The following is a 10,561-nucleotide window of genomic DNA, read 5'->3' on the forward strand; positions in this document are numbered from 1 at the left end:
ACAGTGCTACACAATTTTGGGCTGTGAAAATGTAAGTTTAAAACTTTTGTAATTGACAGTACTCTGCCTTGTTCCGAAACTTGAAACTTTTTTTTAACTTTTGCAAGACAGTGTAATTTGGATATTGTCCGGAATTTATTTACACTTTTAATTGCCCAACTTTTATGTAAAGGCAAAACATGTGCCATTTTCCATAATTATGCTATAACTGTCATTTGAAGTGATGACTAAAAAATATGTAATTGAGGTTGAATAAATATGGGGAAGCTCGTAAGAGGTTTTGGATTGAAGTCATCAACTCCCATGGACTTATTTAGGAGCGGAGAGTATTTAAGATCCCTATGTAAGTGAAAAGTTTTAAAGAGAAAATCTGACAAATTCAATATAATCAAGTTCAGAAGGATCACCATAATTATCCAAAACATCACATGCAGAGAAAAAAAGTATAATTTACAACCCAATATTTGTTGATAATATCTGAATACTAGTTTCTGAGGTGGATCTTACTGGTCTCTGGAACTTTGTGGGATTTCCGTGACTCTATCTGCACAGACATGAAGAAGTGTTTGCCTTTCAAATTATTTATATAGATCTATTCTATGAAAAAATATGAAAAAATGCCCATTGCATATCTGATATAGTTTTCCAGGCAGCATTTCTTTCTCTAATTAAACCCGCAATTTCTCAGTTGAGCCAAAGATCATCAGTTTTTAACCCTAATTTTTCTTTTAGGTGCATGTCGGTCTGCAATTTCATTAAATATGTTAATAAAGAAATTAAAGGCTATATCAGGGTCAGGGAATGCTGATGTTAACCCGATATCAATGTAATACAAGTCAGAGGTGAAGGTTTGTTCACTGAAATGTTTATATGATCTTTCCACCTTTACATGCGAATGTGTCTTTTTCACCTTTGTATGTCAAATACATCCAATTGGACAGTGGTTACTAAAATCTAGTCGAAAAACACATGATTATGGGGTTTGTTTGTTAACATTACATCAATGAGTGTGCCTTTTTCTAGAGTCTGGTTGGAATAGAAATTAGCTGCATGAAATCACGGCATTGGCACCAACTCGCCACGAACTCCCTTAGTTTGCCTGTCACAACCAACAACTTTGTAATTTTCAATATTGATTCCTTATGACTTATTTAATTTGACAGCCAGGTTTCAGAAAATATAAATATACCTGGATCTGTTTATCTAATTTAGCTGTGATACTACATACATTCATATGTAGAATTCCTAGGCATATTTGAGACTGAGTGGGACTAATTTGATGCCTGGGAATTAGATTTGTTAGTAATATTAATATCAGCCAAATTACATGACCTCTGATAATTTCTTCCATGTCAACAAGATATTCTATGTGAAATCTGCACATTCATTTATTTTAGTGCAGAATCTAAGCCAGTGGTTGCTTTTGTCAAAGAGTCACTTGAGACGCTGTTTATCCTATGCGTAAAGAGTCACTCAGTAGGCCTATTGAGTAGAGATCAATGGTGTTCAAACTAGAACATGGGCTTCTCTTTTGTGATATTTATAACTAATTGCCTAATCTTTCGGCTAAATATTGGAAATCATTCTTGAGGTGACACACTCCCTAGCGAGACTTTTGGATGAATGTTACTAACCTGGACACAAATAAGTGAATGTGGAAAGCCATTCAAATCAGGGCATGTTGTATATGAGCCATAATTATTTAATATGATTTCAAGTCAACCATATATTTCATTTTCCACCCATCCAGTCTGACTGTGGTAGTGGTGACTTGGAGCTTGGGATGTCTCATATATGTCATTGATCACAAAGCCAGTGCCCCTGTTTGCACATGGCACGTCTTCATAGTCACCACACTGAAAGTTGAAGGGCAGAGTGCAGGAGGGTCTTGCAGTCAGGCTACAATCCAAAACAGTGGGGGGGAGTTTAGTGACGTCACTCAGAGCGTATGGTCCCTGTACTGGGCAAGGTGAAGCTGCCACAGATGTCCACTGTTGATGCTGACCTGGATAGCTTTCCAGTTGAGTCTTTTGTCTCAAAGAGCATATGAAAAATTTAAAAAGCATATTAACTACTTTACAAACATTACCAAAATATGTAAAAAAACAAAAAACAAAACAAAAAACAAAACATAATATGGCTTTTTTACCTGTTGACACGATGTTTGTAGCAGAAAAAGCCAGATGTGCTGACCAGCAGCAGCAGGACAGGGATAGTAACATAGAGGATATATGAGATGTTGTCTGAAAGAGAAACTGCAAACAAAAAACAATGTTGGATTTCTAGTAAGTAATAATAACTTTTTAAATTCATAATAAGCCTACCTGATGACTCGGGAAATCCAGTTTTTATTTTTTCCCCAGAATATGTTGTTGGTACAATCTTTGACCTTGAGGTTGGCACTGAGGTAGTCCATAAAAATACATAATTTTTAATTTAATCTTATCAACATTTTAAATAGATCCAAATGAGAAAAAACAATATACATAATGTGCCAATAGTGTTGGCATTGAAAAGCACCAAATAATATATACATATCCTGTAAAAAGTAGTTTTGTTTTTTTTAACATACCCACACGTGCTGCATTTCGTTCAGTAATAGCTGGGGTTCTTTCTGCAAAAAGAAAAATAATTTTACAATTAGCCAATAATTAGACAAACAAATAATACTGTGCATCCTGCTCACTTTCTGAGTATTTGCAGACATAGTTGTTTTTTGAGTTACAGTTGTCGTCATTCCACTGAAACAGGAAGTGTCCCTCCTCATCAGGAGGGGCAGAGGGCTGGTGGTACAGAACCACACACATTTCTGTGCCACATGATGGCTCATCCCAATGCCAGTTCCTTTAAAAAGGGTTAACATCCAAAGTTTAACTCTATGCACATTATTAATTATGCATTATTTTGTTATATTTACAAAATCATAGAGGACCTGAACTTGGCATTGCTGCCATCAAGCCAGTAGTACTGAGAGGGGCAGACTGGGCTGCTAGTTCCTGCGCTAAGACGCTGCGGGTTTCGTCTTAGTCCAATCCAAAAGTCTCCATCTCCCACCTGCAGTTCTTTGATAAACCTCTCTATGAGCTGCTGCTCGCCCTCTGTCTCAATGCTCAGCAGCTCCCCTCCGTCTGACTGGCAGGCCTGGCTGGCATCTGCAAAGGTCAGTCTCCTCCTGAAGTCCTGGGTATAGGACACCCTGTAGCAGGGGCGTTCAGTCCCACGCCGACAGATCCTCTGAGCTGCACATATACGGTACATAATTACAAATAAATGACTTTCACATGGACATATACAGCATATTCATAACAAATATTAGTTATGTTAAATTGTTATCATAAGTGATTCAATACAAATCTGTCGTGTTAATTTAATACCTGTATTACTGCCATGTTCTGGTTGTGTGGCAGTAACACAAATAAAACAGCCCACTTGGATATGGCATTATTTTCCAGGCTTTGGGAACACTGCGTAATAGTCTTTTATTGGCAAGCGCTTAGTGGTTTGCGCACAACTTTACCAAGTTAAGACAGAGCTGCTTTAAAGGTGCTGAATACACGTTTTAAACAGAAGTTTAACGTGTCCTCTCTTAGTAAAATTTTAACATTGCATCCAGCAACCCAGCAAACCGTTAAGATTTACGCACACTTTTACGCGCAAAATAAATCTTTGCATTTTTTTCAAGATATTTCGCACACCTAATCGAGCCGACGAATGCTGTTGAAAATTTGAGAATTCTTGTTCTACGAAAGGATCTTACCATTAATATTGAAGAAAGCTCCAGGATGGAAGAAAACAACAATAACGGCGCCCAAGAGTCTAATAAAATCCATTTCAACATGTTCACGACTTGTGGTAGGCAAAAGCAACCGGACAAAACATCTTGTGCGCTGTAAATAACGAAAGCTCGGTTAAAACTTCTTCGGATAAGGAGTAAACACGGAGGAATGACGGAGGGAGCAAAGTGAGTCGACTCCTGATGGCGTGCATATGGCGTCTGAGTAGGCAACACTGTGAAAAACAAAATTATTTACCATTTGAAACAGGAAGGTAATTGGCCTTTTTTATTTTCCAATTTAAGCTCCCTAAACGGGATTTTGTGTGATACCGATGCAACATGCAATTATCCAAATGACATTAAACATAATGTAATTAGGCTATATATTGGCACAAAGGAACTTTTTGTGCCATAACACACATCATGCTTGATGTATTAAAATAAGAATGCGTGGCACGTGTATTTTATGAAACGACTAAAAAAAACAAAAAAACAAAAAAAAACATAAATGGGTTTGTCCAAGCAGACACATAGGACAGGAAGTGTGGAGAGAGGATAACAGGCTCTGGGTTGTACTTCCTCTTCATTGGCTTTTATGAGTTTCATTCCCAGTCAAAGAAGAAAATTATTAATTGATTCACACTTGATAATAAATTGTAGTAGCCTGAGAGTTGAAGAGAAGAGGAACCCAGCAACCGGAGACATGAAACCTAGAGACATGAAGAGAGTGTTATCCATTCCAGTCTAGTACAACCCTAGTTGTAGGGAGTATTATACCTCTGATGATGTAAGCCAAGATAATATTAGCTGAGCTGACAGTAGGTGCCCTAGATACAGCACCCAAATGGAATTTCTCATAACAACAATTATAACACATATTGTAAAAGTTAGTAAGACAGGCCTAAATAGTTTCACCAACATTAAACTTTATCTTATCTACTATAATTCTTTTGACACCTCATGTATTTCCTTACTAAGGCCTTTTCACAGTCATGGACAGGGGAACTAATGTGCTTTACTGTGTAGCGGTGTTATCTGCTTCATGCCTTTAAGCTATTTTATCTGCTTCCAGCATCACCACCATGTGAGAGGCTTGCTGTTGTGCCGTAGGCATGGGACATGCATATTTGTTCTTGCTAGCATATCAGCGTCAACATTGAGTCAATGGGCAAAGCCGAATGACGGGCACGTCAGCGCTTTGAGCAGGAATTTGACCCTGTGAACATATTCAAAAACTCACCAAATTTGGCCCAAAATTCAGGTCTGGCGAAAAATTTATTTTTTTATATCTTGCATCATTGGGCATAAAAAAATGGCATGACAGCGCCCCCTGCAAAAGTCAAATTTTAGAGCGTCAATGGGAGACATCGACATCAACTTTCTCATACAGCCATGAAATTCAGTACATGCATTCTTCAAGTGATGCCAAACAAAAAATATTATTATGACCACGCCCTCTGACACACTGGAAGTTGGCCCTCTTGGATTGAAAATTCCAAAATGCCGACTCAGCATTTTCGCTTACGTCGTATTTAAATCAACTCCTCTGAAGGCGCTTCACCCGCGGGGCTGAAAATCACTGTACATCATCTAGACAAGTGGGGCATCAAAAGTTATCCAGTTCATGATGATGCCTATGACGGTTTCCGTGCGGCGAAGCCGCAAAATTCCATCGGAATTTTTGCAATTTTCAAATTTCTAAATTTGCTCCCGTTTGCTCATACAAAGTCCGATTTGGCTCAAATTCAAATCAGTTGTAAAACTTTCCTGCCTAATTCTACTGATTGTGAAATAAATAAATTTCATGCGACAGTGCCCCCCATAGATTAGCAAATAAATTTGTATGGAAGGCTGAAAATTTAGTTTTCACAAATGTTATCAAATTTGACACAAAATTCCATTGGGTCATCCCAATCAATAAAGTCAATCAGACCCATGCTTTTTTTTTGCACCGTGTTGCCATGGCGATGCGCCAAACTGCCAATGTTATCCTATAGGGAAACCTCCCAAATTTTCCCATTCATCACAAAAATATTAGTTTCATGGAATAATGTGAAATTTGGCACCATGACTTTTCGTGTCATCCTGATCAAAAAAGTAAATCAGACCCATGTCATATTTTTCATTGGGTTGCCATGGCGATGCGCAAAACAGCCCATGTTATCGTAATGGGAAAATTTCCAAATTTTCGTACATTTCAAAGTCTTATAACAACTTATTCGCTTCATTGAGGAATGTGAAATTTGGCACAGTGATTCTTCAGGTCGTCCCCGTCAAAAAAGTCCGGGGGAAGGGCCAAGTTTGTATTTTGCATGGTGTTGCCATGGCGATGCCTAGAAAAAACATGGTTTTGCATTATGTGCATCAGCACTTCCAATGTCTTTTCACTTGTTTCATGCAAAATGCAGCCCAAAGCCGCAATAAAACAGAGGCAAGTGGCGCGTCAGCGCCACCCACAGGGAGTGCCGGGTCGGCCGAGTGCAAAGCACGCAAGGGCCGTTCGATGCTGCTTGTGGCTTTAATCTTGTTTTGATTTTTTCAATTTATAAATCAAATAACTGTGTTTTGTATGTTGTGTTTTTCACTTGCAGATCTGGTGCTGACTCACAAATCCTCCTCACTGAGTTGGGTTTATTTTTGGCCAGCTGACACCAAACATCAAAGTTTCCTAAATATGAATGGAACAATGGGCCTGTGTGGGTAATTTAGTCCCAGATATACCATAATGTATGAAATTTAGTTAGAATAATAGAACTTTTAATTACCATTCAGTGGTCTTTATATCAATACCTAACCATCACTATCCCTGATTTTAAACTAAGATGTGTGATTGGAGTGACACAGTGTAGATAGTGTAACAAATGTCGGCTCTCACCATGGGCAAACAGTCTATTCTTTTCATTCTGCATTTCTGTGGGACAAAGGCTTCTTTTGGAAAACAGCAGCAGTCATGGCCTATAGCTACACGCTGTAGAATACCTGCACTACAGCACTGTGCAGACAATAGAGCCCAGGTTTGTCATGCAAGGTAAAATGAACAAAGGTTACTCATGATTGGCTGTGTCCTCCATTGCTGGTAGCAAGGCTGATCAAGTTTCCCTCATTCGAAGCTTTTTATTCTCAAGACTTCAATCCCTTTCAAACATGAGGTCTGTTCAAAAAGTTTTAGAACACTTTTGTAAGCTTTAATATTATTTATGTACCGGTAAGTCATTCATCCACATATTTAGACACAAATACGACACACAAATAGTGATGGACTACACTACTACTACTACTACTACTTTGTGTGGGTTGTTTGAAAGGGCACCTGACACCTCACTAAGGAAAATGGACTACTAAAATGCCTTAACTATATGATTATGGTAGATCTGTTCACTATAATTGATTTCATACAGCACATTTGAATTTAGATGCCAAATTGCAGTTGGAATAACTCTTTTCTAAAAATATTAAATATTTCTGTTATGTGGATGTTCATATGCATATTTAGTCTATATTTGACTGGTCGATGGGAGGGTTTCATAGTCACACCTCTCTGGTTTTAGGTGTCTGTAATATCATAAAAGCCCCTCTGGAGGAATAGCGTCACACAACTGTGAAGACGCCAGCAAGGTAAGACTAATTTGCTCTGTTTTATGAATATGTTCATATATTACACTACGCTTGGACATTTTGTCTAATGTGTTGTTCTGTTGTTCCTTATCACAGGTTCCATTGTTCCAACAAATTGCAGTATGTATGCATGGCTCCCTCTGCTGGCTGTTTTCATGCAGCCTGCTTTTGGTGCCTACAATTGTCCTCCTGAATATAGCCGGACCCCAGGTATGTTACCAATCATAGGTCCATGTTACAACCGCCTGTTTAAATGTAAAATATATCCTAATAGTAATGTGAAATGTCTTTATGTCAGAATTTGTTTGTTAGAGTTCAGAGGCTTAATTTAGTATAGGAATATATATATATATATATATATATATATATATATATATATATATATATATATATATATATATATATATATATATATATATATATATATATATATATATATATATATATATATATATATATATATATATATATATATATATATATATATATATAGTTACTGTATTTTGTATTGTGTATTTAATCCCACAGCTCTTTTCTTTCTTAGATAACTCAGACCTGACAGTAGACTGCAGTGCCACAGTCATCACCTTGGAGATTAACCTGTGCACGGCACAGTGGGCAGGATTCAATACCACAGACCTGGCCCTGAATGGAAATCACAATAAGCAGGAGTGTCTGGGCACGGCTGATACCAGTGTCAGCCCTCCAGTGATGCGTTACTATCTGCCTGTCAATCACAGCCACGATAACCCCTGCCGCCAGTCCCTGCAGGTGACACAATTTATACTTTATTTATTTTTAAAAAATTTAGAACAAAAAGATCCAGTGGTATAATTCACTTGCTTGATCATCCTGTCTCTTCTACCTTCTGTTCAGTTTTGTGAAAGCTTGTGGTTTTGGCTGGCAAGGTAAGTAATTCACTGGTGTGAAAAGAAAATAGACTATAAAAACATGTATTATACCTTAATATAACGATAATGATAATGTATGCATATAACAAAATAGTGCTATTACTGTGTAACTACTATGACTACTTCTCTATTATTACTATTACTGTTACTGTGACAGTTACAATTTTTACTTCTACTACTACATAGGTCTGTATTACTATTGATTGTCTTATCGCTAATATTACTATGTTGCTGCTGATTGCAAACCTAAAATTGAGCCAAAAAATGAACATGTTGTTTCAGATTGTCGATGAAGCCCCAGACCCCTCAGGACCCTTCAGCTCCTTTGCCAGTGTACAGTCAGTTATCATCACCAGCTTCATAGAAACCCCTAGCTCAGACCAAGGCACAATCAGCTACTCCACAGACCTGTACTACCACTTCTCCTGCCGCTACCCTCTTGAATACCTCATCAACAACACACAGATTGTAGCGTAAGTTACAACACCACAATTAAAATGTTTTCAGTATTTCTCGCTGTATAATCTAACAGTTTTCGTTACTATATGCTAGTTCGTCTGTCTCTGTAGCAACTAATGACAATAATGGGACTTTTATTAACACCATAAAGATGAGTGTATATAATGTAAGTATAGGTCTATGTCTTCTATTTATTTTAGCAGCACTATGGCCAAGGGGTTTGGTTACAGTACATATGCTTCATTTTTTAAATATATTTTCACAGGACTCTTCCTACCAATATCCTTTGATAGTGCCACCTACAGGCCTGCCGTTGCGAGCTGGGGTCTTTGCTGAAGTCAAAGCAGTAAATCTGACTGGGAAGTAAGTAAAAACTATGGAAAAAATTGTATTTAGTTTAATAAATAAAATTGGTCCCTACTCTTTCCTTCCAGTTTTTATGTTCTTCTAGATCACTGCTTCTCCACACCAACAGCTTACAATGTGACACACAGTGAACAGCACATCTTCTTCACTGGGTATATTGCAGAGTATCATAATGTAAAATGTGTATGTATTGCACATGTGAGTATTTATATTTTTTCCTAGTTGCTCAAAGGACGACAGGACAACTGTCATCAGCAATGGCATTTCTAAAGTTGCCCGCTTTAATTTTGAGGCCTTCCGTTTTCTTCAACACCGTGCTCAGTCAATGTCCAGCATCTACCTGCATTGTATTCTCAGATTGTGTGAGCCGAACAAGTGTCAGGAAATCCTTGCAGTGGGTGCATTGAGAACAAAAATATGTATATGTCATTCAAGTTAATTTAAATATATATTTTTATTATTTCAGGGTTGCAATAGTAAAAGAAAAAGATCGGTGACTCCCTTTGGACAAGAGGATAAAGATTCAGCTACTGTATCTGCTGGACCACTGTACACAGCTGCAGAGGGTAAGAAACACAACGATGAATTTAAAATGTAATAGTTAAATAGATAAGTAAAAGTATATATTTACATTTATAATTACAGAACCAAATGCACAAACCTACAGTGAGTTGCACTTTTCTTATTTTACAGAAACGTTACAACATAGTATGTGTAATAGTATGTGTTATCCATCCCTGTATTGTTTTTGTATAGGTACTGCAGCCCAAAACGGCCTTAATGAGACTGGACTTATAGTGGGCGTGGTGCTGGGGTCTGCTGTGGCCGTGCTTCTGGTTCTTTCTGGATGGTTTGCTCTCAAAAGGTTTTACCGGTTTGACTGACATAAAGAAGTAATGTTTCTTCAATTGCTAATTTGTGTCAGAAAATGATGAATACGTTTGAGATCATTTTGGGGCTGTCTGTACAGTATTTGAATAAAATGCAAAAAATATTTAAATACATTTTTTTTAAATGCACAATCCTTGAAATATATAACTCGGTGTGTGTTCTGGTTTTCACCTTTGCCTTTTAGCAAAGAGGTTTTATCCCTTGGCTTCACCCTGGGGTGAAGTTCATTAAAAAATGTATATTTGCATATCCTCATGCTGTCTGAAGACAGGCTTGCATGTTATTTAAAATATTTGTGATTCATAAAATAATTAAATGTGAGAGGGAAAGATTAGATATAATACAAATCTTTACACCGTACCACAACAATTTCAACAAATCATATTTATAGCTACGCACTGAAAATACTGTACAACAAATCTTATATACACTATAAACACTATATATATTTATACATACACACATACATATATAAAGTATATATGGTAAACAGATGCTTGTATTATAACGTATTAGTGGAGCTCACTGTACAGACTGCAAAATG

At 37.3% G+C, this 10,561-nt stretch overlaps 3 protein-coding genes across 3 annotated transcripts in view; 1 reads left to right on the forward strand and 2 right to left on the reverse strand.

Annotated features, from left to right (window-relative positions):
* Positions 1-501: 501 nt before the first annotated feature.
* laynb (layilin b) lies at positions 502-3,991 on the reverse strand. The gene is made up of 7 exons (XM_033976878.2): positions 3,758-3,991; positions 2,933-3,239; positions 2,687-2,844; positions 2,573-2,614; positions 2,325-2,402; positions 2,150-2,255; positions 502-2,034 (listed from the first exon to the last, which is right to left on the reverse strand). Exons 1-7 carry the CDS (start codon positions 3,828-3,830, stop codon positions 1,719-1,721), a joined length of 1,080 nt encoding a protein of 359 aa, XP_033832769.1. The 5' UTR covers positions 3,831-3,991; the 3' UTR covers positions 502-1,718.
* Positions 3,992-7,284: 3,293 nt separating this feature from the next.
* LOC117380609 (zona pellucida-like domain-containing protein 1) lies at positions 7,285-10,010 on the forward strand. Its single transcript, XM_055225947.1, has 11 exons — positions 7,285-7,390; positions 7,487-7,600; positions 7,935-8,161; positions 8,584-8,774; positions 8,854-8,926; positions 9,026-9,123; positions 9,195-9,278; positions 9,349-9,520; positions 9,593-9,692; positions 9,772-9,792; positions 9,883-10,010. The coding sequence occupies exons 2-11, from the start codon at positions 7,513-7,515 to the stop codon at positions 10,008-10,010; spliced, it is 1,182 nt and encodes a 393-aa protein (XP_055081922.1). The 5' UTR covers positions 7,285-7,390; positions 7,487-7,512.
* zgc:162608 (uncharacterized protein LOC100037332 homolog) overlaps positions 10,010-10,561 on the reverse strand; it is a 1,819-nt gene continuing 1,267 nt past the window's right edge. Inside the window, exon 3 of the mRNA XM_033976879.2 lies at positions 10,010-10,561. This exon is cut by the window's right edge and continues 828 nt beyond it. Coding sequence (XP_033832770.1) covers positions 10,540-10,561 — 22 coding nt within the window. The 3' untranslated portion in view covers positions 10,010-10,539.

Source organism: Periophthalmus magnuspinnatus, chromosome 13 (genome assembly GCF_009829125.3).
Source record: "Periophthalmus magnuspinnatus isolate fPerMag1 chromosome 13, fPerMag1.2.pri, whole genome shotgun sequence".
NCBI lineage: Eukaryota > Metazoa > Chordata > Actinopteri > Gobiiformes > Gobiidae > Periophthalmus > Periophthalmus magnuspinnatus.